Source organism: Coccomyxa subellipsoidea (genome assembly GCF_000258705.1).
Source record: "Coccomyxa subellipsoidea C-169, whole genome shotgun sequence".
Taxonomy (NCBI): Eukaryota; Viridiplantae; Chlorophyta; class Trebouxiophyceae; family Coccomyxaceae; genus Coccomyxa; species Coccomyxa subellipsoidea.
In genome coordinates, this window is record NW_005178032.1 from 778,289 (window position 1) to 806,172 (window position 27,884).

A 27,884-nucleotide genomic window follows, 5' to 3' on the forward strand; every position below is an offset into this window, starting at 1 on the left:
GGCTGTGCTCACACCTCGAAATATTCCACAAACACCAGGGGCTCCATGCCTCTTGGAGCTCTAATCCACCCCAATCATTCATCGCCCGCACGCCCTGTGACCTTATTGGTATACCGTACGTACAAGTTGTACCGTACAACTTGCTTCCCTTCAGCTGCCGCGCATGCTGCTGCAGGGTTCGACAGGGCCTCAACGCTTTGACTGGCAACCAGGGGCGGACCAGAACCCCGTCTCAGACCAGAGAAGCATAGGCTCTGAGCTCTGAGTCAGGGGTTACTAACAATTACCTATACTGACGCCCAGGGGTGGTCTTCAGTACTCCCTGATAAGCCTAATCCCAGGGTGGATGCCCCTGAGATGTCGGACCCTGCTGCTGCTGCTGCTGCTGCTGCTGCTGCTGCTGCTGCCGCCGCCTAAAAGCAGATGCAGTCCTCTGCCTTGTAGCACAGCTTGTCCAGGTTGGGCATGCATGCAAACTTGATCATGGGCGGTGGGCCACACAGCAGCGCGGCCGTCTCGGGGCCGGCCGGAAACAGATGTTCCCGCACCATCTCCTCGCTCACAAAGCCGGTGCTGTAGGCCCACTTCACGCCATCCGGCACTCGGTCCACTGTGCACCAGACACAGCTCTCATCACCTCATGCTCCAGATGCCCAGTTATTATTGATACAGGCATTTCCTGCCAAAAGGCAGGGTACGTTCTGCAGACAAGCTGCCCAATGCCAATATAAAATGGAGTGTCACTGAAGCCTTCATAAGCTTTTACGAGCGCCAAGGAGGAAACAGAAACAGATAGCTTGCTGTGAATATGTGATTGAATGAAAAACTGCAAACATGTCAAGAGTTGATGGTGGTGCATCCTGTTGACATGTTGACATGTGACCCCTGACAGCATGCAAGGGGCTCCAGGCACTCCGCAGCAACCCTTGTAGACCATGCATGCATCACATGACAGCCGGGTCTAGTTTCAGGGATTGCATGGCGGCCGCACCTGTGTACCACACTTTCAAGCGCGGGTCTTTGGCCATCTGCTGCAGCTCGTCGAAGAGCAGGATATCGTCGGGGCTCTGGTTGGCGTACAGCAGTGACAGCTGCGTATCATCCTCCGCATCCTTCAACACCGCCTTGATAACCTGCCGTGCACAATTTTTTTATAATGGGTGTTTTTGCCTTTCCACAGGTGGCATTGGCACAGCGATGGAGATTGCCGCTCACAAAATGTCTAGGTTGCAGCCCAAAATGCAAAATTTCATAAGTAAGGTGGGCCAATATTGGGGTTGCGGGAACATATAGTAATAACTTGTGAGCGTGGAATATGCCCTGCGGGAACCTTTTCAATAAACGAGTATTAGAAGTACATCTGATTAGTCGACACTGTGCTTGCGCAAGGCACAGCAATATCCTCCCTCTCAGAAACATGCAGGCTCGGCCTGATGTGCAACAAACCACACAACGGCCTACCCCCACAATGCGATTGACTGGCGCAGCACTAAACTTGCGCAGGGCATGCCCAGTGCATCAGTCAGGTCATGGGGCCAAGCACAGACGCGTACGGGAGGTATTCAAAGAATCTGACATATATTTAGTGAGCAATAGAAAGGGAGCAGAGGAGAGGGGCAGGGTCGTGCCTGGTAGCAGGGCGTGATGCCTGTGCCGCCGGCGATCATGGAGAAGTGCTTGGCTGTGCGCGCCTCGCCCTCCAGAGTATACCTGCTCAGCCCCAGACAAGACATTACAAACACCATCCAGGGTGTCCATCATGATTGCCATTTCGGAAGAGAGACCCATCATGCAACACCTGTGAGCTGACGATCAACCGAACACTATTCTGTAAAAGCCATCAACTTTTGTGCAAACCCAACCACATGTCCTCTCTCACTTAAGATTGGTAAGCACAGACGCAGCTGCTGTGCTCTGCATCGGGGCATGTAACAGCTAAGCATCCACAGCCATTCTGATGCAAAGTCAAGCAGGACAAGCAGGAATTACACCTGTTACGGCCGAGGTAGTGCATGTGGCCGAGGGGCCCCTTGACCTCCATCTCCCCTCCGATGGGCAGCGCTTCTAAGCACTGACTCATCTTGCCGCCCTCAGGGAAGCGCGGGTGCTCGTTCTTCCAGTACACCTGTGCGCGCAACACACAGGGACTAAATGTCACGATGAATAACACGGCCCACTATCCTTCCAGAATGCGAGAAATTTCAACTGTGACTCAGCACTTGTTGGCTACCATGCACATAGAAATTTGCCGTCATTAATGTAATCAAATGTGTCCAAGATAATTTAAGGATGCGTCAAATTTCAGGGCAGATGATCAGACCAGTATGAATCCTGTGTTTGCATGAAAGGCAATTGTTCAGAAGCTGCTTGCAGGTGCATTGCTGGCAAGAACGGCGTTCGAGTGGCAATCCAGGACATGCCCGAAATTCAAGACCTGGAGCTCAATCACTGGTTGCATGCTTGCATGGCAAGCATCTGTTCAAAATGGCAGTCTGATATATGCACGTCAGGGGCGAGAGCGGCACCTTGATGACAAGATCAAAGTAGCCCAGCTCGTCATCTGATGAGGTCGGTGTGTACGCGCGCATCACCAGCTCCCCGGCCACACTGCACCATGTTTACACTTCAATAACTTCAATCTACATGCTACAAAAATTGCCAGCATGCCGAATCAGCAAAAAAGTTGCTCATCCTTCTGGTGCTACATGTCAGCAATGCGGCAGGCAGCGTGCTGCTCGCTTGGGAAGCTCACGCAAAATTCGAGTAAAATTCAGCAATTTCATTTTTAGTTCTGGACTCAAGAGCCGGTGTGACAACATTTCTGACAGTAGCAGGGTTTGAAAGGGGTTCCAGACAATCTGAGGCCAGCCCCTGTGTAGGGCAAGGGCGGGCGGTACGCCCTTGCCAAGCCCCTGCAGATGCCTGGACCGGTGAAAGGAGTGCAACTCAGGGGGTGGGGGACGCACTCTGCGTAGAGGAAGACGTGCTTGCCGACGGGCAGGCCAAACTTGTGCTGCGGCGAGGGCAGCGCGAAACGGAAGCGGCGCACGTTGTGGCTCAGCTCCTCCTTCTGCACCAGCTTGAACTTGAGCCGCTTCTTTGGATTGAGCGCCACCGGCACTGTCTGCTCTGGCACTGCCGGCACCAGCGGCGCCTTGCCAAGCTCCACTGCAAGCCACAGGAAGTGTTGCGTTAAGACAAAGCTTCCCATATCAAACGTGATCTTGCATGCATTGCTATATAGAGACAGGTACTGTATGAAAGAACCGCCCCTAGGCCCTCTGAGGCTCCAGTGTGCAACGGCTTGCTTCGCCAGGAGCTCAGATGAAAGAGCTTGGTAAAGTCTGGCAATGTGCAGGATCGCAGTACACAGACTCAGTATTTTGAATGCGGTGTGCAACCGACCATGACTATAAGGACTGCCAACAGGCCCAGTTCAGGCAAGAGTAAACAACGGCTTGCTTAGGGCGCCTCGCAGGCTACTCCTGAAATTCACAACTAGAAGCGGCAAACAACTGGTGCGCTGTTAGCTGAAGTTGAGTCAAGGATATGGTTTGCAGACCTGGGGGAGCAGAGGAGGCGAGTTTGCCAATTTGATACTGCAGCAGCTGCTTCTTGGCCTTCTCTGAGTGGATCGCGTTGAATTCCTCTGTTGCGTCCGTGCCCGCCACCAGCAGAATGCTGTCTGCGCCGCCCGGATGGTCCTTCAGGAACGGCGTCCCATCGTACACCTGCACAGATCAGCAGAGTATTCCATTCTTGCCCCTTTAAACCCTACAGCACCCTTGAAATACACCTTCTTCAGCTTGACCCCGAAAGATTCAGCACATTTGAGTTGCCATGCAAGCGTGACGGCATTTTCTCATTGAAATGATTCATGATGCCTCTGCATGCTGCCTCACACCAAACTCACTTGACAGAAATAAATGAAATTTCTGACGCCAACTTTGCATGCAGCTTCTACATCTTGCAGCACCTTCATATTTCAACAACATTTCTTCATCTCGCGTGCCCGCTCCCCAGATGTTATTGAAAGCAGGGCTTCCCCTCAAGATTTGAAATATCAGGTGACAGGCAGCATGCGCGCACCTGCCCCGCGTGCACGAACCAGGCGGACTCCCTGGTGTCATGCTTCTCAACCTCCTCCATGCTGAAGGTCGTCGCCTCTCCACCCTTGGGCACCGCCTGAGCCTCCGCCGGCTCTGGCACCTCCTTCGCCTCCTGCGCCACCGAACAGCGCACAATGTTTGAAAGCTTTTCCTGAAAAGGTCCTTATTTTGGAGGAGCTCCTCAGGGCCAAGCACAAAGCTGTGTGCAGCTTTACATTGCACTAAGTACCTGTCCAGCAACAGGTCCGCAGAGAGCATACAGGAAGTAGCAGTGGATCACAACACAAGTAGCTTCAGACAGCTGCAAGGAGCCCGGGTCAAGGCCCACATTGCTGCACTTCTCACCAGAGAACCGGATATGCAGTGGACACAATTGAACATCCAGCATGCAAAAAGGCACAGCTTTCGAGGACGCCTGCAGAAAGACTCACCTGGACAGTGTTTTCGACGCGGTTCATCCAGCCGCCAGCAGTGACGCCTGCGATGGTGGGGTGCTCAAATTGCAGCGCCATTCCATTGTCCTGCAGCTCCACTGGGTGCACCTGTGTCATGCATCCCAGTCAACTCCGCCTGATGAGTTAAGTGTCTCAACCTGATGGAAATGCTCTATCCTCCTGCAATGGGTGCCTGCATAAGAACTCCCAGCAACCTCCTCCAGATTGGCAATGACTGCGTCCTTTTTGTATGATGCCTGTTCATGCTCCCATGATGCTGGAAAGATTGTGATAGGAATAGGAAGCCCAAAGTTATAGGAAGTGCAAGATGATATGCAGATGGGTGGACAAGAAATGGTGAGCGCGGACCTTGACTCGGTAGTGGCAGTTGTTGAGCATGCCCATGAGGTTCCAGGTGAAGGAGTCCGGCTGCGTGTTCATCGCCTCGTCCCACGCCCGGCAAACCACCTCATCCGTCCTCAGCAGATCCACTGCAAAAGACATTTTCTCTTCAAATAGACTTCTCTTCAAACCAATGGATGACCCCAACTTCAGGCAATTTCGACCACCAAGCACTCATTGCAATTTCACAAGTGAAACCCGGCCCCAAAAGACAGATATTTGTGCAAGCCTGCAGGAGTCTGCCCCAGAGACAATGAGCCATTCTGGAACACAAACAGATGTGCAGGCACTAGTCTCCCATGCCTCAGCACCACCGCTGACTAAGCAGTAATTAAAGCATCAGCGCTGACTGAGCAGTAACTGAGCAGCAACGCTGACTAAGCAATGACTCACGCAGGGGGACGCGCAGGCTCCAGTGCACCCAGGCCCAGTGCTTGCCGTATGCGTTGGGCGGCCCAGCACGGCGTATTTCCCCCAGCCGCCAGGTCTTGCCGCCGTCCAATGTCACCTCGCATCGGATTATCTTGCGCCCCGCACCTGATGAGTCAATTATTGCAATTCAGCACCAGATGCATGCCCCTTGAAAGGGTTGTGCAGCCAGCATTCATCCACCCATGAGGGAGAGCATAGCATTGATTTTTGCTGGATGCTTGGGCGTGCCTGCCCTGCTAAATAAGCGTTCTCAAGTCACCAGCGCTGCGAAAAGATTGCAATGCTGCTTTTTAGCAGTATGAGCTTGGAAACAGATATTATTGGTGCATGCTCAGGGCAGGCTGCAGGCCAGCATGAGGACAAGTGCTGTGGAGTTCATTTGGCTCAAATTGGCACAGTAAGAGGAGAGCTGACCTGAGTAGGCGTAGCCGCAGACGGTGAAGAAGGAGTTGCGGCCCGGCAGCAGGACGAACTCGTCATGCGCGGGCGAAGTGATGGCCGAGTTGATATTTATGTCATTGATGATGAAGTCCGGCTTGTACCACCAGCCTGCACCCAATCACCCAGATGTTAAGTTTCAATATCTGCGTCTGCTGCTTCCACAGTTCAGTTCAGTTCAGTTCAGTTCAGTTCAGTTCAGTTCAATTCAGTTCAGGAGCCTGTTGCAAGAGTTTGCAATAGGCTCCTGCAGCATGATAGAGGCATGCCACAGTAGACAGTCAATCAGCTGATAGGTGGCCGTGCATAGCACAGCATCAAATGACCTGTGCGCAGCTTTGTCATTTGGGAATGCCACCCAGCCGAGGTACGAGACAGAATACGGCAGGGCATGCCGATCAAGAATTACATGCATGGCAAGTGTGCGCAATACTGGAATAAATGTGGCAACGCGCAGCGGCGCACCTTCTTTCTTGGCGAGGACTTCGGTGACGTGGGAGGGAAGCACGCGGTTGTCATGGAAATGGTAAAAGTTGTCGCTCTCCGCCTCTGTGACTGTGATCTCCTCTATCCACTTCACCATCCGCCCGCCAATGTACCCTGCACGTTACACCCCGCGCCACTTTACATTTCCAAATTCCAGTAACTTATGTGTTCATCTGAGCACCTAGTCTCACAGCTACAAGCCCTGTGCTTGCAGCTGCTGCCCTGATCAGTGATGCCAGGAGTGCTGATCCCATGCGGGTGCAGCTGCAGCAGCAGCGAGGAGGTAGATTGAAGGATCCATGAAGCTGCACTGCAGCTGCAGGGAAGCTGCCAGGAAGGGGCACCTGGGATAATGATGCGCAGGGGGTAGCCGTGGTCGGGCGTCAGCAGGCGGCCGTTCTGCTTGAATGCCAGAATGATGTCTGAGGCCGGGTCCAGCGCCTTGTACCTCTCCACGCTCGTCCCATAGCTGCCGTCCTTGCCTGCAGCCACAGCCAGGATGTGATGAATAGACCTTGTTAATGATCTGAGCACCCTCTAAATTTGCTCGTGAAGCCTTTTGCCAGGACTCTTATGATCCAGCATGTGCCCTGCTAGCAGTACAGCTGCTTTTGGGCTGCAGGTAACAACCAAGCTTGTCTGAGGAAATGGCAGCCGCCTTTGGCGTGCCAACTAATTGGCTGACGCTGTCTTCACAAGCCATGCAACATCGAGCAGTGTACAGTAGTAGTGCTGGACAGTCCTCATTGATGACCCTGGAGCAATGCGTTATAAACTGAAGCATGAGCTTCTTCCTGACAGCGCGTTCCTGCGACATTAACAGGCTGTGCAGGTGCAGTTGTCATTTGACCCATTGCCTGAAGAAATAGATGTTGCCTTGTTGACAAGGCAGTGATACGCAGCAACGCGTAAGAGGATCATTCAGACATGGGATTCAGAGGTGCTCTTTTGGAGTAAAGGCCCCTTGAACTCACCCTGCGGGAGCTCGTTCTTGGGCCCTCGGAAGCACACATAGTTGGCCGCCTGCTCAGCGCCTTTGATGCTGCAGTGGTGCAGCACATCGGCCAGCCGCACCCCCGTCCACATCCCTGTGCTGGTGCCAGCCGGGCCCCAGTTGAAGCCAATTGTCTTGGCCACCATGTTCTGCTCCTGCGGCAGGGCATGCGCAGGGCACATGTCAGCACTCTGCATCGCCCCAATAAGCTTCAGGGTTGTCCATCACAGTCATGCCCAGAGCTCCTATTTTCCCTCTATCTAAAACAGTGAATATGCATCTCAATCCGCGCTTTCTCTACATATATGAGAGCAAATATAGTAGTATGGATCTTTACTTAGCAGATGGGGTTTGCATGGAATCTGTGCAGGGACTGCTTTGCACCCCCTAAACTCTGGACTTCATTTCAGCCGACACAAGTGCAATCCATTGGACTCTGAAGCACCAGTTTGACCTCTGGGTGGGCCGATCCATAATTGACAAATAGGCGGCCAGGCAGCTCTGCAGAGGCTTCTTTGTACGTCACTAAAACCAGATCTGGGTCATATTTCAGTCAACACATGGGCGGCAGAAGCTCCATTGCTAGGGGTCATTCCTTGAGGGCTGAGGTCCAATTGTGGGCGTGCCTTTCGCCGGTTGCCGGCACAGGTGAGGGTGCAGAGAACGTCCACATGCTCAAAGGTGCTGAGCAGCTCGTCCATTGTGAAGGTGGTGGGCCTGTCTACCAGGCCGTTGATCTGCAGTCGGTGCTGCGCCCATTGGATCTTGGGCACTGGGCCGTGGTTGCGCACGTAGTGCAGGGAAGCCGGGGTGATGAACCCATACTTCATCAGCGCTGTGGGGGTTGGCTCCACATTTAAGGGGTGCCTGCATGGGAAACCAGGCCCAGTGAGAAGCACTATCAGGGGCCTTGGAAGCTTAGATCATGATGTGTAAAAGGTGAATCCTTAGTATCCCTTGATGACACTTTACAATCCTCATCCTCAAGAATCTTCTGCTGGTGGCAAGACAGATGGGAGCCCACTGATCAGGCAGGCTCACTCCGACGAGGGAATCCATCCTGAGAAGCTGCGCTTGCATCAAGAGATGGGTCGAGGCTGCCATCATGCACGACTGCCCTGCGTGGGGGCTTTGGCACCGAGCTAAGGGATAAGGAAAGCTGGAGAACCAGTTCTAGATGGAACCCAACTTCTCCAAATCCCGCCTGGTCTCAGAAAATGCCAGGTTCTGAGCAGGTGCAAACCTGCCGGTGAGGCGGATGAGGCCCGGGTGCCGCGGCACCCATGCATCTGGCGTGGCCGCATCTTTGGGGTCGATCTCTGACACCGGCTCGTGCAGCGTCCAGTCAGCTGTCCCGGGCGCCAATGTGGGGTCCTCTGGTGCACCGTCGTCGCGAATACCTGCGCATCAGCATGCTCATGTTGTTGCTAATGTGTGCCACCATGTGTTGATCCGATCTTACTGAGACTAGCTGAAGCGCCATGACCTATGCAGCTGCTCGGAGTGAAAAGGTGGCTGCACCCTGCTCAAGCAGGGGGTCTAGAGCATTGCACGCCTGCGACGCTGCTGCTGGGTTATTAATGTGTTACGTCAAGCAGAAGTAGCCAGGATCATTGGACAGCGCCAGGCGCTGTACTTCAAGCTCATGTGGAAGCCCTATCCTGCAGTCAATTGCGTCCAATTTGCCTTCAATGCTTTGACCTGGCATGTCTCCCCAGAGTCCTGACTCTTAATCTGCGTGCTGTCTTGTGGCACTAGAAGTAGGTCTGCAGAACTCAGCAGCTTCCCTGCACGTGCATCGGGCATGGCCAAGCGCAGATCCAAGAGCTTTACTCTGCTCCTCAATGGCGGAGATGCCGGAGATCCTATCGTCCACACATATGAATCCCTGTTGCTTTGTGCACCAAGCAGTAATGGCAGTGATCGAGGAATCCTGTGGGCTTCACCCCAGAAACTTCAAACGAGCTGTCGAATGCGCAGTGACCGACAGCGCAATACAATCGCTGCAAGGCGTCGAAGCTTTGCATGGTAATTCAAACAGGGTATTGATCTCGATGAAAATCCGTACCGGTAACAGCTGCAGAAAGATATTCGTTGTGGGCAAAGCCGTTTGTTCCGATACTGCCCCGGACGTCGTTGCCCATTATTGCTGCTGGAGCCATGCGCACTGACCCACACACTCTACTGCATCACATCCCCTTCCTGATCGCTCCAGCTCCTTTGAGACATTCGTCCATTCGTCCAGATTTTCCCCGAGCCCTCGCCAGGCCAAAGAGCCCCATTTTACGGAATGTTTAGTAAAGGTCCCATTTCGCACGGGGACCCACATGATTCCCGGCCCTTCTCGACCAGCCCTCCAATTCCGTGCACCAGGTTTGTTCTGTGAGCGATCGACAACAATTTATCGTCGAAATTGAAATCTGATCCAAGCGGTGTAAGTGCAGCGTCCCCGCGTCCCAGAGTCACCGCCACAAGCCAGACAGCGCTCCCAAAACCCAGGTAGGGCAAAAGGGCCCACCTCTACGAGGAACGAGGCTATCGTCCAACACACTGAATCGCCCCTCCTCTTCTTGAGATTCGTGATCAGATTTATACATACGTGAGATTGTGTTAGTTCCGCTTCGTGTAGACCTTGCAGCCCCTGCTATTTGATGAGAGCCTGATGGATGTCTTCAGTTTGTTGAATGCACAACATGAAAAACTCGTTTCCTTTAACAAATTGATATCTGCTGCAAACTTCTGTAAGCATAGCTTTCCATTATTTGGATCCAGGAGTCCAGTGTCGCAGAGTTAGGGCTCCCAACAAGTGCTCTTGGGACTTGCCTTATTGCATAAATGTTCGTGCAGGTTTGAAGAGTCAAGGAAGGGAAGGCGGCTCTCCAGATGCTTTCGTTCAATCTCACAAGTCCTCATGCACTGGGGCTACGCCTACCTCTCCCCAACAGGACTGCTGCGCCTTCCAGAGCATCAGCCCTGCGCTGCTCTGCGTCAGCAACCTTGACCTCATCCAACGGTGCCTCCACCAATGGAGCCTCCAGCAACGGAGCCTCCAGCAATGGAGCTAGCAGGTAGGCTTCGTGCTCGCCATCTGCAGCACTATGCACCTTGCACCATGCACACTGCCGTGCAGCTTCAAGTCTCCGCGAGCTTGCTTGCCTGCTTGATCTGCCACTGTGTCTGCTGCAAACTCATGGAATGAGTTGTGCAATCATGATCCCATGAAGATCTAGCATGACTGAGAATGACGAAGAAGGAGGTTCTGTCATGCAGGTGGCCAGCAGCCGAGGTCCCCCCCTTGTCGGATGAGGTCAAGGCAATCCTGGAAGAGCGAAGCATTGATTTCGAGACCAGCGGCCTAAAGTTTCTAACTAACGAAGCCAGGGTGAGTCTCTGGCTCCTCTATTTTGCATGCATGCCTCGCTAATCACACTTTTCATGCTGTTTAAACGTGTTCAAGCTTGCAATGGGGCATACATGCACCGTAGTCGCGCTATCTCTACAAGTTGACAATGACCGAGTATGAGCTTCCTGCGGGCGCAGCTGCGGTCGCTGGCTGTTGCAAAGAAGAACAAGGCGGAGGGGATCAAGGCCCAGAAAGGCGGCCACAAAATGTGGACGGAGGTCACAGAGCTGGCCGAGCTAATCAGGTGTGCATTGCTCTCTTCACTGATTGCCCATCTCAGCAGCAGCTGAATTCTCGTAATTTCTGGTCTATGCATGCCCATCAGGCACGACCAGACCATGCACTGGAGGCTTCAAACGAGTCCTTGGCCACAGCTGTGGTGTATGCATTGATTGTTTCACCTGTAGCCAACATCACTGACAATGCATACCATCTCGCCCATCCGACCTCAAGCAATATCTGGCTGTGTTACTGAGCTTTCGGGCTGCTGTTGCGCTTGCACAGAAAGGGGGAGACCAAATGGGAGGATCTGGACTTGGACGACATTGACGTGCGTCTCAAGTGGTCCGGCATGTTCCACAGGAGGAAGCGCGCCCCCGGCACCTTCATGATGCGCCTCAAGGTGTGCCCACTGTTCTGTGCCAATTTCCGAATATACATTGGACAGCTGCTGCCCTGTGCTTTGCTCTATGGCATGCTATTCTTGCTGTCGTGATTTTCAACAGATTGAAGGCACAGAGACTGATGGCAGCAAAATAGACGGCATTCCTTGAAGGATCTCAATGTTTGGATGAGGTTGCTAGAGTGTGGCTTCCAGTGTAGCTCCTATTAAAGTGAATATACAAACCTGCATATCCTTTGAGTGGAGATCACACGGACGTGTGTTTGCAAATTAACATGGGACAGCTCCTCCCCTCTGGCTTGCTTTCTGGCTTGTTAGTACTGCCATCATCCGATTTGGGTGGACTAATAACAAGAGAGAGACACTCCTGCAACTGTTTCATCCTCAGATGTGTCTGCAATGTTCTCATGGGGTTTGGGTTGTGGGCAGGTGCCCAATGGGGAGTTGACCTCAAAGCAGCTGCGGTTCCTGGGGGACCAGATTGTGAATTTGGGCGAGAAGGGCTGCGCAGACATCACCACACGCGCCAACATCCAGCTGCGAGGCATGGACCTCACTGACTCAGCCGCCATCTTCGAGGTGCGGCCTCTCACTGCTGCATTGTCCACAATTTGTGAAATAACTGGACATAAGGTGCCAGCTTGATCTGCTGAACACGAAAGCACCTGGTAGGAAATGCCGGACGCAAAGGTGTGCCCGGCTCGGTCACTACTTGCCACCTGTGCTTCTGGCCAGACAAATGACTTCCTGCTGGACAGGGCAAGGCCCCCTGTTTGCACCAGTTCTTACAGGCTCTCATGGAGCAGGGCCGCAGCAACAGAAGGACTGGATGGAGAATTGCTAATTGGGGAACGTTGCATGCGGCTTGTCTTGTCGCGTGGCAGTGTCTGATGGGTGAGGACTGGTGCTGGTCGCAAGTGCAGCGGTTTGAGAGGGATCTTGAGAGTGGTTTTGTATGCTTGTGGCGCAGGGCTTGACATCGGTGGGGCTGAGCGCAGTGCAGACTGGAATGGACAACGTGCGCAACATGACTGGCAGCCCCATTGCCGGCATTGACCCCCATGAGCTCATCGACGTGAGGCAGCTCAACTACGGTGTGCAACCGGCTGCCTCGTGTGAATGTAGTCTCAGATGTACTTGCTTCTCAGTTCACATGCATCCTATGTGCATTATATTTGTTCCTGTACAAGAACAACCTGGAGGCGCAGTACTTTAACTTCCCTGCATGGTGGCATTGCATATACAACCCAAATTAGCTATCTTCTTAGTGCATGTCAGATCACATTCAGACTTTTTACTTTGCCGGCTAATATCTATACATATCTTGCGTGTAACTGGGGCCACTCAATTATTCATTATATGGGTGTGTGCAGAGATCAATGACATGATCACAAACTTTGGCAAGGGCAATGAGGAGCTGGTCAACCTGCCACGCAAAATCAACATTGGGCTGTCGCCCTCCCGGGACGACTTTCCCCACACTCACATCAACGACGTGGGCCTCAAAGCCGTGCATGACCCTGAAACCGGCGAGGTGAGGAGCCCTTTGTCTGCACTGCATTTTTGCATGCATCACCCATCTGCTGAAGCACACAGCTTCCTGTAAATATGACTGATGACAAGCCTGCCTTATTATATGCTTGCAGTGGCACACTGCATGGAATTAGGAGCCAGAGAGGCTCGTGCACACCGTCAATTCATCAAAACTTTGATCAGGCGTCACTTTCGGTATCAGTGTCAGCTCAAGTGCATGCAAAGGGCTGCTGAAATTGTAATGGTCAGCAAAGGTGTGTCAAGGGAGCATGGGGTGAACTTGTGCGGGCATGTGCGCGCAGGTGGGCTTCAATGTGGAGCTGGGCGGCTACTTCAGCGTCAAGCGCAACACAATGTCCATCGATGGCAACACCTTTGTGGCCAGGGACCAGGTCGTCGCTTACTGCAAAGCCCTCCTCGAGGTCTTCAGGTGTTCACCGCCAATTTCCCCTTCCTTGCAAAGCTACCAGGATCCCTCTTGATAAAGGGGGCCAGAAACAAACTATTCATATATGCATGCAAAGCCCAATACGAAGCCGTCCGGGCCATGTTTGTGGGCCAGTCCATACTGTCAAGACACTTGCTCTTTGCCGCTCCCGATGTGCGATTATCACGGCAGGTGCACCAGATGTTCTTGGCTTGACTATGCTTGGACCAGAGCAGACAATCAAGCATGTGCGGGATGGGGAATGCAGGGACTATGGTGGGCGCGAGGACAGGCAGAAGGCGCGGCTGATGTGGCTGGTGGAGGATTGGGGCGCAGACAAGTTCCGGGAGATGGTGGGCGCACGGATGGGTGGAGTGACCCTGCGCACCGCCGTGGAGGAAAAGGTGACTCAGCTTCTCATGCCTCACCGCGAAAAATTCCACTTGATTGCTGGCTCGCGATGCCCTGTGCACTGGCCTGCCTGGTGATGTCCTAGCACCATCTACAAGCTCTTAGCGCTTGGCCACTCAACCAGGAGATTCTCCTGTGCATGCAGTGCATTGACAGAGGCTGCTGTAGCTTGCAGCACACTACAGCCCTCTGGCAGGTCTTGCTCAGGGTGCCGAGGATGTCTTCCATGTGCTCCTGTGGTCATTAGTAACCAGATGGCTTCTAGATGGAAGGCCACGTGATAACGCAATCGGGGAGTGTTCCCTCAATAGGCGCAGTGGATCACTGTGCTAATTTTGTGTGGGGGTGTGTGCGCAGTATGACGATGTGTGGGAGAGGCGGGACGTGTTGGGCGTGCACCCGCAGAAGCAGGAGGGCTTCTCATGGGTTGGCGCATGCATCCCCACCGGCCGATTCTTTGCCGACGATTTCTACGAATTCGCGCGCGTCGCCGACACGTGCGCCAGCTCCCCTCTACAGATCCTTATAATATCATTACTAAATTTATCGCTGATGTTACCCCAAGGCAAACCCAAAGCTCGAGGTCATACAGCATACATGCAATGCGTCCTCCCACTCTCCACCAGACAGCTGTGCGCTTGCTACGTCTCCACTGGAAACCGATTTCCAGTCTGCTCATCAGTCATGGCGACGCATGCAAATTGCCTGTCAGGCCTCTGCACTTCACTGGAATCTCTCTAGACGGAGGAAACACCACGACTGTGCACACTGGAAAATTATGATGCTTGTATTGCTGGTCGTTCCTGGATCCAAGACACTCTTGAAATTGGAGACCATGTTGTTTTTCTCATGAATAGCTTATTAGTCAGAGTGAGTCAGTGGTGCTGACCTGGCAGTGATAATGGTCTGAAACAGGTACGGCGACGGCACTCTGCGGATGACAGTGGAGCAGGACGTCCTCTTTCCCTTCATTCCCAATGACAAGGTAGAGGAGATGAAGAAGGAGCCCATCTTCCAAAAGTACAAGATCGATGCCGGCAACCTCACTCGCGGCCTCGTCTCCTGCACCGGCGCCCAGGTGTGCATGCATCATGATCTCTGGCTGTCAATCATCGGACCATGGAATAAGTTAGCCAATTTTGTGCAGCGGCGAGCATGCTGGCAGCATGATGCTGGTGGTAAGCAGGCCACCAAGCCTGTCGCATCAACTGAAGGAGTTGTACCCGTCACACAGTGTTGTCATGGTCATGACATTCTCGAGCACTCTGAAAGTGCTGCCAGTCTTCCTAATGGCTCAGCCAGATTAGAACCGGCCACCTTTTCATGCCATGCAACTGCCAGCTGCTATGTTCAAAGGTGCAAGCCCTCTGAGGTCCAGCAGCGTTCCTGTCAAGGCTGATATGGCACAGAAAACTGGCAGCAATCAACTGTTGCGGCAGCATTGAATGACGGGTGTGCATGTATGGGCCGTGTGCAGTTCTGCGGGCTGGCTGTGATCGAGACGAAGAACCGCGCGATGGCTGTTGTGGAGAAGCTGGAGCAGCAGCTGGACTTCCCCAAGAAGATCCGCATCCACTGGACCGGCTGCCCCAACTCCTGCGGCCAGGTCAGCGCCCCTGCAGCCTCTTCGCCATTTTTTTGGTCAAATTTGTGCCATTTGCATGCAGTGAACCTCTTAGAGGCCCACTCCGGATTCCGGGGTCGCAGCTATACTCGATATCGTCTCTGCCAAGGGCTTCAAGTACAGCCACACTTCACAGCCTCAACCTATGAATCCATGCACTGCAACCTGCCTTGCACAGTGTGACTGCCATCTGAAGCCAGTCGAGGCCCTCGCAGCCAGCGTGATGCAGAACTCCGCAAGAGTACCTTGCAGTTGATATGATCGTCTGTTACTATTGTGTGTCAGCATTGCTCCAATAAGATGTGATACAACACTAGGCTCCAGACTTTTATAGGCCCCGCAGACGTGGCTGCAGACGCCTTGCGTGTAGTGCCCTATGGCCTTCGGCTTCGTATTTGCCGACCTGTGATAATAAATTGCGTTGAGCATGGAGGTGCATGCGCGCAGGTGCAAGTGGCGGACATCGGCCTGATGGGCGGGCCGGCAAAGCTGAACGGCAAGGCGACAGAGGGCGTGCGTGTCTTTCTGGGGGGCACCATCGGGGAGAACCCACAGCTGGCATCCCAATTCGAGAAGGGCATTGCGTGCGACGAGTCTGTGCTGCTCCCCTACCTGCGCGACATCATGATCGAGAAATTTGGCGCCACCCCCAAGCCCGGTGTGCTGGTGGAGGCCTGATCAGGCCTCATCATATCTCATGGATGACAAAGATCGACAGAAGTTGCTTCGTGAGCACCCTGCTACTGCGAGGCTGACGCTGTGATGCGGATGTCTCAAGACACACGTTCTGTGCATACCCCCGGTTGTCACTAAGTAGATGGCCTCTTGGTGGTAATCTCTATGATGTGTTTAGCAGCATCGGGGATTGTTTCATTCGGGTGACAAAGTACCCAAGGTTGCAGCTGTCAAGGGTGGTACGGAAGACTGGCCGTGGGCAGTCGTACAGCAGCGATGGCGTTTTGCTAGACCTGTGATTTGATGGGTGGGCGCATGTTGTTGTAAGTGAGGTCAGTGTCGTGGAGCGCTTTTGTTGCGCCGCTGCTGAGCATCCTCGCCGATACCCTGCTTAAACGTCAGGCTCTAATTTCTTCATAATGGAAAACACATTTTACTTGTTGAGCACGCACATGTATACATCACCAAGTTGCTTGCTATGCACGTGTGCGCTTATGTGCAATTACTGAGGTACCGTACCGTGTGACACCTTGGCAACGTGGGTGCTTGATCGGTGGATCTTAGGTGTTCAGCTATTGCTGGACGATTGGGGTTGTTATTGCATTTCGTTGATTGAATGTGTTGTTTCACCAGTTTCTCAAGTGCAAAGTATGCAGAAGAAAGGTTTCAGCTTAGGAAATAATGATGCAATGCGATCTTCTAGACTCGAAATGGTCCCCTATTGGTTACGACCTGTGAGAGCTTGAAACTGCATAAGCGGTGTGCAGCATGTACATTCTGTAGTACAGATTCTGTACCTTGTAAAAACATTTGCTTCCAGCTTGTCAAGTCTTTCTAGAGATCCATGCCATCATGATGATCATTACCTTCACTGTAGAGGTGAAGAAAATGAAAAGAAAAAGATTTCCCATCCTGATGGTGGTGTTGAAATAACACCAGTTTGTGGTTGGTACAAGATCCTGGCGGCTGTTGGTGCCTACTCCTTCTTGGCGGTCTTCTTGGGCAGCAGCACAGAGTGGATGTTGGGCAGGACACCGCCGGAGGCGATGGTGACGCCGCTCAGCAGCTTGCTAAGCTCCTCATCGTTGCGCACAGCCAGCTGGATGTGGCGGGGGACGATGCGGGTCTTCTTGTTGTCGCGGGCTGCGTTGCCTGCCAGCTCCAGGATCTCAGCTGCCAGGTACTCCAGCACTGCGGCCAGGTACACAGGGGCTCCAGCACCCACGCGGCTGGCATACTGCGATGCAGGAACATCACAATGTTAGGGGCGGCATTCAGCAGAGTTTTCGACTCCCAAAAGAGCCATCTGAGATGAGGAGCAAATTGATGTGGACGTGGGCAGCCTAGCGATGACAGTGCGAAGACCAAGCTTCTATTATTGCTGAATCACGAAAGAAACAAGTAACAAGCACAGGCACCACCATATTTGCCATAGCATCTCAAGTGTCAAAGCATCACAACAGAGACATCTCAGGACAGGCACACATACTCGATTTCAGGCGATTGCGAAGGCACATCCAGACATGCACACCTTTCCCTTCTTGAGGTAGCGGGCGATACGGCCCACGGGGAACTGCAGGCCTGCCTTGGTGCTCTTGGACACCGACTTCTTGGCTGTCTTTCCCTTGCCGCGTCCAGACATGGTGGCAGATGTTTCGCTTGAGGGTTTTTGGAAGCTGAGAAGAGAGCGAATGTGAGTAAATCGGAATTCTGCAGAGCGTTTTGAGTGCAGCTTCTGCTCTGAATCGGTCTTGAGTGCTGCGGACCTGCGTCGGGCCAATCAGCGGCCAGCACTCGCGTGCGTTGTATACAACCTCAATGCTGAGCTCTGATTGGCCCGTCAGGTGACCCGGCAAGATATGAACCTTGTGTTCAGCATTTCCAGCTCAAACCGAGCAAATTTCTTCCACCGCCCTCGTGAATATCAAGCTTTATTCACCGCACTCACAAACAAGCAGCCATGGCTCCCAAGGCAGAGAAGAAGCCCGCCAAAAAGGTCGCCAAGACCGCCAAGACCGGTGGCAAGAAGAAGAGCAAGGCCAAGGTCGAGTCCTTCAAGATCTACATCTACAAGGTCCTGAAGCAGGTGAGGCTACTGGGATGATTCTTTAGAAATCTTTCACAAGCTCGAATGGCAAACACAGCTCTCTGCACGTTGTTAACTTTTCCTGCGATGCTAATTGCAAAGATTAATATCGCAATGCATAGGGGCCTGTATGGTACGAGAACGTGCATATTTAATTAAAAGTGCGCAATTGTATAGCTGTAATGTCGCGGAAAAGGAGGATGAAGGTCGGTTGTCATTGTGGTGCATCTGTGAAGGGCCAGGAGCAGTTGTCTCTATCTGACGATAATCAGCATCACCTGACAGGCATTTTGTGCCACTGCTGCAGGTGCACCCCGACACCGGTATCTCATCCAGGGCCATCTCCATCCTGAACTCCTTCATCACTGACATCTTTGAGAAGATTGCCACTGAGACCGCCCAGCTGGCCCGCTACAACAAGAAGCCCACAGTGACCTCTCGCGAGATCCAGACCGCTGTGCGCCTCATCCTGCCTGGCGAGCTGGCCAAGCACGCCGTGTCTGAGGGCACCAAGGCCGTGACCAAGTTCACCTCTGCCTAAGCAGCCCAGCTGCAGGCACCGCTGAGCAGACCCCAAACCGGTGTTATTTTAACACCACCACTTCAATGGAAAGCAACAAATGAGTTCTGGCACTATCTATCAGTGTGCTGCAAGCAGTTTAGTGGGCCCTGAGGGCAGTCCTGTGATTGCTGACAAGCCGAGTAATGAATGCTGTTCACGCATTGGTCTGACTGACAAAACTCAACAATTGAAACACAAACACTGTTTCAAACCTGGCAGGTCCCTAGAACGCCATAGAACAATTGCAGAATGTGACTTGGGTTTGAGCGGCAGAGCATGGAGGCAGCAGTCAATGCATTGGGATATGGAATCGCTTTGGGCACTGGTGGCTCAAGCCACCAGACATGAGCTCGCAAGCAGGCTACATGTACAGCTGTGATGGGGATTTTGTGCACGTGCAGTTTGCTACATTTGATGTCCTGCCTTCTCACATCTCAGACTGTCTCAGCTATATCAAATTCCGCCTTGGATTCATAGCCTGCTGAGCAAGTTGACCTTCTGTATTTACAAGCAGTCATTGTGTAATCTTACACCTTAGGATCTTGATGTCAACAGTATCTGTAGGGTTAGTCTCGATGTTACAGCTCTCAAACAATCATCTGATCATGATCAACACATGTGCTGTACAGTATCAGCATCATGTTCATAAAAGTCAAGCTGCCCGCCATGCAGACCGTTAGCGTTTGCTGGGGCTCATGTCACATCATGTGACATACAGTCAATGTGTTCATAATGAGAAGGGCAGTGCAAATCTGGATCAGGAATGTCTGCAGCTCTGTCCAAAGCCATGTGCCAGGCTGCAGGAAAGATCTGTCCTCAATGAAAAATAAGAAGCGCCCGGTGACATGGAGGAACTCTGATTGGCAAACTCAAAGCTATCCTAAGGCTAGAGTTAACCAGCGCTGCATGGTCATGCCCTCAGTAAGTATTGCACAGTAATCACAACTCACATCACAGGTCATGTCACAGCAGAGGCTCAAGGTTTCCAATGTGGTGGTGGTGTTAAAATAACACCGGTTTGGGTTGTGGGTTGCTGGGGATCCTGCAGGACAGCGCAGCCTATCCACCGAAGCCGTACAGGGTGCGTCCCTGGCGCTTGAGCGCGTACACGACGTCAAAGGCGGTCACGGTCTTGCGGCGGGCGTGCTCAGTGTAGGTCACAGCATCCCTGATCACGTTCTCAAGGAACACCTTGAGCACGCCGCGGGTCTCCTCGTAGATGAGACCACTGATGCGCTTCACGCCTCCACGGCGAGCCAGACGCCTGATGGCGGGCTTGGTAATGCCTGTGGAGCACACAGATGAGTTTTAGTTGATGGGGATGTGAAGATGCAGGACAACCATAACACAGCAGCACACTGCCTACTCAACCTCAGGTTGTTTCGAGAAAGCAAACTAAATGATTGAAGTGACAAGAAGAGATCTAAGACAGGACCACAGCGAGGTGATTGCCTAACAACATCGCACACTAAAACTCTTGACAAAGTCAGCAACTTCTTCAGCCCAGCTCCTACACGACATCATGATCATCCAGAAATTCTGAAAGAAAAAAAGGCAGATGTGAGCAGCAGCCTCACCCTGGATGTTGTCACGGAGGACCTTGCGATGACGCTTGGCGCCACCCTTTCCGAGGCCCTTTCCGCCCTTGCCGCGTCCAGACATGGTTGCTGAGGTTTGCTTGGGTGCTTGGATGAGTGCTGAAAGCTGTGAAAATCAGAGAATGTTTGGCTGAATGGCAAATTGACATGCTTTTTATGGCTGGATGTGGGTCTGGGAGGAACTCAGAAGCTGAGGATTGACCATGTGCATCTTTGGACTCTGATTGGCTGGTGCCTCTTTCAGCCAATAAGAGGCCAGTAATGTCATCAGCCGAATGGCGGTCCGGAAACTTTGATTTTTCAATGGCATTTCCCTATCACCTCACAGGCTTCAGCTCAAAAGGCAACAGTTTCCTGTTTTTAAGCAAAAGCTATTTTCTCCTCTCCAGCACATCAGACAAGCCTGTTGTATTCCTGAGAACCAGCAGTTGCAATGGCTCGCACGAAGCAGACCGCCCGCAAGTCTACCGGAGGAAAGGCGCCCCGCAAGCAGCTGGCCACCAAGGCAGCTCGCAAGTCTGCACCCGCCACCGGAGGCGTGAAGAAGCCCCACAGGTGTGCTTTGTTATCTGCTCGCTATTCTTCATCGCAGGCTCCCGAGACATTATCTAGACTGCCTTTGTATGGCGATGGGCTTGATTGATGTCAGAATTTGTTTCCTGCAAGCTGCTTTGGGCTTTGCACTGCTCAAACGTGGTCAACAATAATTGTCCACGAACTTCTTCCTGCCTCTAGCCTTGCAGATTACATTTGATATCGATGTGCAGTCGTTGGCTATCTTTGATTATTGTGAGCAGCGATGTCAACAACCAAGATCACTGCTTGCAGATACCGCCCTGGTACCGTGGCCCTGCGTGAGATCCGCAAGTACCAGAAGAGCACGGAGCTGCTGATCCGCAAGCTGCCTTTCCAGCGCCTGGTGCGTGAGATCGCCCAGGACTTCAAGACCGATCTGCGCTTCCAGAGCAGCGCAGTGCTGGCCTTGCAGGAGGCTGCTGAGGCCTACCTGGTGGGCCTGTTCGAGGACACCAACCTGGCTGCCATCCACGCCAAGCGCGTGACCATCATGCCCAAGGACATCCAGCTGGCCCGCCGCATCCGTGGCGAGCGCGCCTAAGCCCTGGGCGGCCCTGCTGCACATATTGACTCCTGACAAAAAAAACCGGTGTTATTTTAACACCACCCAACATTTGGAAAACCCATCTGCAACCGTTCTGCAAGTGCCTCTGATGGATCATTGGCCAGTCCCAGGCCAGCATGAACAACATTCAGCCATACTCTGTCGGACACAACGTGTCACACAAGGACTCCTAGTCGCCCATGCGGTCCTGGACTGGGCCAGCAGTATTCTCCTTTATAGAATATGTCCAACTTACTGGAGCCTCGTGTATTTTATTACATTGTAGATGAGTGCTGAAGACAAAGTTTGTGAATACATGTGATCACGTGTCATGACCTGCAGCTGGAAAAGCGGTGCTGTGATTGACGTGAGGTTGACCAGGCATCACAGCTAGATGGCGTGTCGATGGAGAAGCTGTAGAACCCCTGATTCACACGTACATGTATTTGAAGGTGTTTACTGTGCATGATACCATCATTTTACTCAGAGTGGCGAACACACTGTGGCATGGCATGTGTACACAATTGGCCAATCCAGCTCCAGCTGGCTGCAGGAGAAAAATAACTCAAGGCAATTATTATCAAAAGGGCGCGGTGTTTATCATGCATGGGCGGAGCAGACGCTGATATTCAGATTGATATGAATTGTGGGCACAGCAATGACATTGCATGCCAAACCATTAAACCCTGTTTGGAAGATATAGCAAGTGCCATATGGCGCCACGTGGCAGTACAGCACTTGATATATGCCGGATTCCTATATAGCCAGTCACAGCTCTAGCTCAAGATCAATTCTCTTGCCTTTAGCTGAACGAAGTGTCCTGTGGAGTCCTCAATGATGGTCAATCACATGGACCTCAAGGTAAAGACTGAGATTGCTGATCATGACAACATGCCATGTGTACAGTGTACTACATGTTGTACTTGCAAGCGCTCTCACCAAGATCTTGTAAAACTGTGCAGTGGGCATACAAAATTGCACAGTATTATATAACCACTGGCAAAAGCACAAACAAAGCCTTGCAAAACCTGCAGCTACTACTCTTTCCTATGAGAAAAGTATTCACATCTATAAAAAGGCCCCAAAAAGGCCTGCATGTTCTTAAATCTAGCAAAGCCAGCAACAGACAGACAAAGCCACGACCCTTCAGACACGGCCTACTTTGGAGGCATACTTCCTGCATACTTGTTGGCACTGAAACAAGAAAGGAAACACATGTGCACAGCACATAAGTGACTTGAAAACTGGTCAGGCAAATGCCAAAAATCCCATTTTCCTTGTTTTTCAATGGAATCAAATGGCTGCTTCAGGGGCGTAGCATGAAGTACCTTCCACGCACAACAGCACAGCATCAGCTGGCCTGCAAGCACGTTTATCCACTAGACTTAGCAGCAGGATGCCTATACAATGCTGTCTGCAGACTCGTTCGCCAAGAGGCTTGCGCTCACATTGCCCTGCGCTTGTTCCCGAGCCTCTGCAGCGCGCCTCTCCGCTCTTAGCTGGTACGCCGACCAGCCGGCCTCGGCAGCTATGAGCACCGCAGCAGCCACGCTGACCCACACATACCAGCGCTGCCGCCAGAAGGGCGTCCCAAAGTGCACCACTGCCATGTAGACTGCAAAGAGCAGCAGCGCATCCCACATGACAAAGATCGCGACCGCTGCCACCCAGTTCTGCGCCAGCAACAGCGGCTCGTCCTCTGCGCGTTGCAGCGCGTGCTGCCACACGTCCTCGGGGATAAGATGTATGGCGAGCCAGATCAGGCCCGGCAGCAGGATTAGATCATCCAGGATACCCAGGATGGGGATGAAGTCTGGTATGAGGTCCTGCACCCGCCATGCAGCACTGATACTTAGCAACTTTGTTTTCCTCTGGCCATTAGCAACCAGATGACCTCCTAAATGGAGGTCATCTGGTTGCAACCTGAGCACAGCATGCATAGCAGGGATGCGTAAAAGACAGGCAGGGCTTGGGCAAAGGGAAAATAAAGCATACTTTGCCCCGGTAATCTTGTGTGCAAAGCTTCTATATATGAATGTTGAGGTGTATGGTGTGGAGCTTGGCGTGTTGGTGCGCTGATCAGTGCTGGAAGTGCGGGTGAGGAGCTTACAATGGGGCTAACGGCGTACGCCACGACAATTACAGCCAGCAGCCGTGGGGCCCATCCACAATCTGGATCCTGAACAGCCCTGCGGCACACGCTCCGTTTTCAGCTATAGCTAGCTAGGAACTGGGGACAATTGGCATTCAAGTGGACATATCTGGTGAGCCATATCAGCAACAAATATGAGGATGGGGTTGGCTTACAGATGCAGAGCGTAAACATTCCGTTTCAGCCGTTTCGCAGCGCGTTTCAGGCTTGAGAGGCATCCCTGACGAGGAGGGTGCTCGTGGAATGGAGCCTCACGTTCTTGATCTGAGCACACAGGTAGGCACGTCAGCAGCTAGGTGGCATGTGACGTTATACTTGATCAAACATCCGTTGGATCCATTCAAAAGGACAGACGTGCCTGAGCTTTGGTGTCCCTGCATGTCAATGGTTTTATTCTTCATGCCCACTTAGAGCTGGTAAATTATCTGTGATTTTCGGAGGTGCCTTTCACGTCACCAAAGATTCTTGCTTGATGTTTGCTGCGACAAGGTGGCTCATATGGTCAATGTCTCTTGAGATCATCAAGGCATCGAAAACTGCCATGGGTACTGAGAGAGTGGACGTGTAAGAAACGGCAAAACAGGGAAGGGCTTTCCTGACCCAGTGACACATATTTGACGCTGAGCCTTGATTTCGTTAAGTTCCCCACTCAAACTTGACTGAAACTATCTTGGGCAAAGCCAAACTAGGAGCTATAGCTAGGATTTTTTGGGACCTTTTAGTTGAAAGCTAGCGAAAGCACGTGAAAAAGTAAGGCAAAGCTCAACAGCAAGTTTATCATTCATCCGACCGGCGCAACTGTCGTAGTGTCGCCCGCGTGAGCGGCCTATGCGTTGCTCCGGGGCAGAAAACTGCCGATACGACGGCCATCTGACTTGGCCGACACCTAGGGTGAGTACGGAGGCCCGCGTGCTGGCTATGCTACACGCCGAATCCATCCTTGAGATCGCTTGTAGTGATTATCAGACCTTAGCGTCCGAACAGCCCCATCCCAATTGGAGGGCGCCGTGTTGGAGACTTGTCAGGGTCAGATGGATAAGAGTGGCCCTGTCCGTGCGGTTACTGAGCTTCATCTGTGCCACTCCAGGTCTCATCCTTTTGAAGACGGGTGAAATGGAGGATGTCACAGACGATGGGTGTTGGACGCAATGGAACAAAGCCGAGGGTTTCCAATCGCAGAGGTTTCCTGATCAATACAGATACTGTTCTCCTGCCAAGTTCAGGTACCTTCACAGCGGCGAATTTTGTTTGATTCCCCATAAAGATACTCTCTTGGATTGGCGTCAGCGACATGGACCTGGTACAGAGCGATGCTGCACAGCATCCCTCTAGCGACCTAGCTACACATGAGATGTTATAGAATCAAAATTTAGTGAGGAACCAGAATGATGCGTTCTGCAGTATTTTCCAACAGACATTGGCATCATTCTGACATGCAAGGGCGCGCAAGGGGTGCCTTGGGTTCATTTGACCCTTGGCTGAGATCATACCCTTACCACCGGATCAGCGTTATGGCTGCGTCGGGAATGCGCGCACCCCTTTGGTGCTCCCTGCAGGTCCCATCTTGACGTCTAGGCCTCGATTTGTTATGGTTCTGATGCACCTGGGTGCAAGCGTGTCTTGCGTGCGCTATGGACGACAGGTAATGAAAGGGCTCTGTAGGCTGGGTGCATTTGAATGCACACATTTCTGCAGAGATCAGTGCAATGTCGTCCTAGAGTGCTACAGCAGTGCTGCACAAATTTTGGAATGAGTTGTCCAATATTATTGACTTAATGTTAACCAATGCCGTCATTCGGAGAATATTTTGGGATGTCTCTTGCTGTGGACTAATGTCTGTGCATGAACTCCAGGGCTGTGCATGTGCAGCTCGGAGATCCCAGCTTTGGAGGCAGGGACCGCTGAGGCCTCGTATCAGCCGCAAATGGGAGAGCTGACGCCCCACAGAAGGAAGTGAGTGTTCGTCTGGGGGACTCTGTCCTTTTTTCCCTTTATTTTCTGTGAGCATCCTGCAACATTGTTTATGCATAGTATTTTTTGATTGGTGCCGGACTGCATGGTTGCTGACACCAGAGCGATGCTAGGGGTGCTGCGCGGGATTTCAAGCTCGCAAAGCTGAGATCATACCCTCAAGACCGGTCCGCGGTAATGCGCGCGACGGGAAGCATCCTGCTGTGCCGGTGCTGCAGGTCCCACAGGGGCTCGCTGAGGGCCTCGCTGCTGGCAAACCACAGGTCTGAGAGCACAGGTACCCAGGGTTCCCAGACCACAGCTCCAGTGCTTCTTCTTGAGCATGGCAGCGACACACACAGCGGCCAGCAAGCGGAGGCCAAGCAGCTGCTAGGGGAGGGCCTGCAGCTCAGCGGCTGCGGCCTGTGTGGCGGCTGCGAGGAGCCTGCAGCCTGGTTCGACCTGGACAGCCTTCTGGAGGGGGTGCAGGACCCCATGGAGGGACTCTTCTCAGGGCACGAGAGCGATGAGAGCGGCTGCAGCGCCAGCTCGCGCGTGGGCCAGCAACAGCAGCAGCAGCAACAGACTCAGGAAACGCAGAGCATGGCCAAGGCGCAGCCCCACAGCATGAACGCAGGGTGTATCGGCGACGCCGACTGGTGCTTCCCGGTCGGCGGCGCCGCATGTGACTCCCTGGCTGCGCCGCCACAGCGGACACCGGAGCTGTCGGACTTCAGTGAGGAGGATCTGCTGATGTGCCTGGACGTGGCGTGCCAGGAGCTGGGCGTCGCTGACGCGCCATCCGGCGGCGATGCCTCTGCGCGCAGCTGCCACGCACCTGTGCCGAGCGCAGCTGCCGGCCTGCCAGGGGAAGACAAACTGCCAGCTCCCCTGCTGCGGGCGGGCTCCTCACACAGCAGCGCGGGCAGCTTTGTGGATGCCCAGAAGGGGTCATCGGGTTTGCGCGCACAGCAGCCGACGGCGGCTAACGGCCCTGCGGCCGGCGGCACCGGGCAGCGCAAGCGCGGCCGGCCGCGGCGCTACGACACCACCCTGCCGCTCTTGCCAGGTGCAGCTGCTGCTGCTGTTGTGCAAGCATGACCTTGCACAGACTCTGTCAGTGGCCATATTATTTTTTGATCAACATGGACCCTGTGCCAACGTATCTTATGGGGATGCTTGGATATTGAGCAGTTCTGACCAGGTCGGAAGGAGTGAATTTTGCGAGAATGCCATGCTTGGTTGGTGCAGGTGCAATGGACGCGCAGGCGGCCGCGGCGATGGCAGGCCACATCAACGGTGTCGACTCGGAGAAGCGCAAGAGGACGAGGGGTGCCAAGCCCAAGTACCAATTTCTCACTGCCGAAGAGGCCATCGCACACAGGTGCACATTCCCCCGCTCTTGCTCTTTCTTCTCCGGAAATATCTCAGGAAGCTTCCAAGTTTTGCCAGTCCCTGCCTGATCAACCTACTTGAGGAAACGGCAGAGGAACAACCCACATGAACTTTCCCTTTGACTCATATGGAGGGAATGTGTTTTGACAGGCGCGAACGGAACAGGATCACAGCTCTGGCGTCCTATGAAAAGCGCAAAGCAAATGAGAACGCTCTTAGGAACCAGGTGGGTCTTGCTGCCCACTTATTTGCCATTTCATATTCTATCCTCTGTTTTTCTGGGATCCATGGACCTTTCTGCTGTGCAATCTTCAAGTCAGCTCAACCTTTCCCTGATCAGAGGTGCTTTGCAGATTGCTCAGCTGGAACAGGAGCAGGCTGCCCTGAAACAACTCATGGGCTTGGTGCAGCAGCCAGTCATTGACAAAGGTGATCAATCCAGTATTGACTTCCAAAATCCGCTGCCGGGCTGTTAATTAATGAAGTTGTGTACTTGGGCGGATGCTCATGGCAAGCTTTGGGTGCACAGGTACTGTGAGGGAGCTACTGACCAGGCCAGATGCGTCAATATGCACTGTGCTGGAATTTGTGACCTCGGCAGCAAATGTTGCAGCGGGGACAAAGTGCTGAGTGTCACAGGGCAAATGTACAGTAGAGAGATGAGTGAAGGATTGCTTCTCAATTCCCTGGCACGTCCTGCTGCCATTCAGCAGCCGAAGCTGATCAGGAACAATATTATTTCTCGTGCGTTATTTTCCCTCAAGACTGTTGCATGTTGCTGTGACTGGCCACTGGGCACTTGTCCGTGTACGATGTGCTCTGTCGTAGATTCGTCTACTAAATTAGTAATGCATGCTCTAATGCGACAACACGATTGATACTCACTGTTCCAGGAACACTCTTTAGGTCTGGAGGATGCTCAATGACAGCGCTGTGCTCTTGCTAGCAAATTTTAATAAATTATATAATAATATAATAGTATATAACATATAATACATATTAATTAATTGAACCTGAATTTGAGTGCACAG

At 52.8% G+C, this 27,884-nt stretch overlaps 8 protein-coding genes across 8 annotated transcripts; 4 read left to right on the plus strand and 4 right to left on the minus strand.

Moving 5' to 3' along the window:
• Window positions 1-413: 413 nt before the first annotated feature.
• On the minus strand, window positions 414-9,439 carry COCSUDRAFT_37154 (nitrate reductase; the record flags this gene model as incomplete). The annotated part of the gene is made up of 18 exons (XM_005646352.1): window positions 414-629; window positions 1,005-1,133; window positions 1,629-1,710; window positions 1,992-2,125; window positions 2,526-2,607; window positions 2,967-3,135; window positions 3,563-3,731; window positions 4,090-4,221; window positions 4,541-4,651; window positions 4,913-5,034; window positions 5,339-5,482; window positions 5,792-5,926; window positions 6,281-6,415; window positions 6,646-6,783; window positions 7,276-7,450; window positions 7,922-8,162; window positions 8,539-8,695; window positions 9,364-9,439. The coding sequence occupies 18 exons, from the start codon at window positions 9,437-9,439 to the stop codon at window positions 414-416; spliced, it is 2,547 nt and encodes an 848-aa protein (XP_005646409.1).
• Window positions 9,440-9,668: 229 nt separating this feature from the next.
• Window positions 9,669-16,809, plus strand: COCSUDRAFT_29833 (hypothetical protein). Its single transcript, XM_005646353.1, has 14 exons — window positions 9,669-9,794; window positions 10,143-10,363; window positions 10,566-10,677; window positions 10,836-10,942; window positions 11,203-11,320; window positions 11,750-11,899; window positions 12,291-12,414; window positions 12,694-12,854; window positions 13,156-13,283; window positions 13,549-13,684; window positions 14,049-14,188; window positions 14,607-14,769; window positions 15,169-15,297; window positions 15,763-16,809. Exons 2-14 carry the CDS (start codon window positions 10,179-10,181, stop codon window positions 15,991-15,993), a joined length of 1,884 nt encoding a protein of 627 aa, XP_005646410.1. The 5' UTR covers window positions 9,669-9,794; window positions 10,143-10,178; the 3' UTR covers window positions 15,994-16,809.
• A 157-nt stretch (window positions 16,810-16,966) lies between these two features.
• On the minus strand, window positions 16,967-17,632 carry COCSUDRAFT_17011 (histone-fold-containing protein; the record flags this gene model as incomplete). The annotated part of the gene is made up of 2 exons (XM_005646354.1): window positions 16,967-17,227; window positions 17,522-17,632. 2 exons carry the CDS (start codon window positions 17,630-17,632, stop codon window positions 16,967-16,969), a joined length of 372 nt encoding a protein of 123 aa, XP_005646411.1.
• Window positions 17,633-17,968: 336 nt separating this feature from the next.
• On the plus strand, window positions 17,969-18,614 carry COCSUDRAFT_9295 (putative histone H2B; the record flags this gene model as incomplete). The annotated part of the gene is made up of 2 exons (XM_005646355.1): window positions 17,969-18,076; window positions 18,384-18,614. Coding segments are annotated over 2 exons (339 nt in total), but the record flags the coding sequence as incomplete, so codon positions are not given.
• A 1,083-nt stretch (window positions 18,615-19,697) lies between these two features.
• Window positions 19,698-20,300, minus strand: COCSUDRAFT_17200 (histone-fold-containing protein; the record flags this gene model as incomplete). Its single annotated transcript, XM_005646356.1, has 2 exons — window positions 19,698-19,924; window positions 20,216-20,300. 2 exons carry the CDS (start codon window positions 20,298-20,300, stop codon window positions 19,698-19,700), a joined length of 312 nt encoding a protein of 103 aa, XP_005646413.1.
• Window positions 20,301-20,669: 369 nt separating this feature from the next.
• Window positions 20,670-21,353, plus strand: COCSUDRAFT_42902 (histone H3; the record flags this gene model as incomplete). The annotated part of the gene is made up of 2 exons (XM_005646357.1): window positions 20,670-20,791; window positions 21,065-21,353. 2 exons carry the CDS (start codon window positions 20,670-20,672, stop codon window positions 21,351-21,353), a joined length of 411 nt encoding a protein of 136 aa, XP_005646414.1.
• Window positions 21,354-22,756: 1,403 nt separating this feature from the next.
• On the minus strand, window positions 22,757-24,378 carry COCSUDRAFT_56320 (hypothetical protein; the record flags this gene model as incomplete). The annotated part of the gene is made up of 3 exons (XM_005646358.1): window positions 22,757-23,182; window positions 23,467-23,545; window positions 24,299-24,378. 3 exons carry the CDS (start codon window positions 24,376-24,378, stop codon window positions 22,757-22,759), a joined length of 585 nt encoding a protein of 194 aa, XP_005646415.1.
• Window positions 24,379-26,734: 2,356 nt separating this feature from the next.
• COCSUDRAFT_33567 (hypothetical protein) lies at window positions 26,735-27,884 on the plus strand. The gene is made up of 4 exons (XM_005646359.1): window positions 26,735-26,842; window positions 27,004-27,079; window positions 27,207-27,282; window positions 27,383-27,884. The coding sequence occupies exons 1-4, from the start codon at window positions 26,739-26,741 to the stop codon at window positions 27,481-27,483; spliced, it is 357 nt and encodes a 118-aa protein (XP_005646416.1). The 5' UTR covers window positions 26,735-26,738; the 3' UTR covers window positions 27,484-27,884.

Coding starts and splice junctions, on each gene's coding strand:
- COCSUDRAFT_29833 (XM_005646353.1), top strand. CDS start 10,179: ATGCTTTCGTTCAATCTCACAAGTCCTCATGCACTGGGGCTACGCCTA. Junction 10,678..10,835: donor TTCTAACTAACGAAGCCAGG/GTGAGTCTCTGG, acceptor CTGCGGGCGCAG/CTGCGGTCGCTGGCTGTTGC. Junction 11,900..12,290: donor ACTCAGCCGCCATCTTCGAG/GTGCGGCCTCTC, acceptor CTTGTGGCGCAG/GGCTTGACATCGGTGGGGCT.
- COCSUDRAFT_33567 (XM_005646359.1), top strand. CDS start 26,739: ATGGCAGGCCACATCAACGGTGTCGACTCGGAGAAGCGCAAGAGGACG. Junction 27,080..27,206: donor AGAACGCTCTTAGGAACCAG/GTGGGTCTTGCT, acceptor GGTGCTTTGCAG/ATTGCTCAGCTGGAACAGGA. Junction 27,283..27,382: donor GCAGCCAGTCATTGACAAAG/GTGATCAATCCA, acceptor TTGGGTGCACAG/GTACTGTGAGGGAGCTACTG.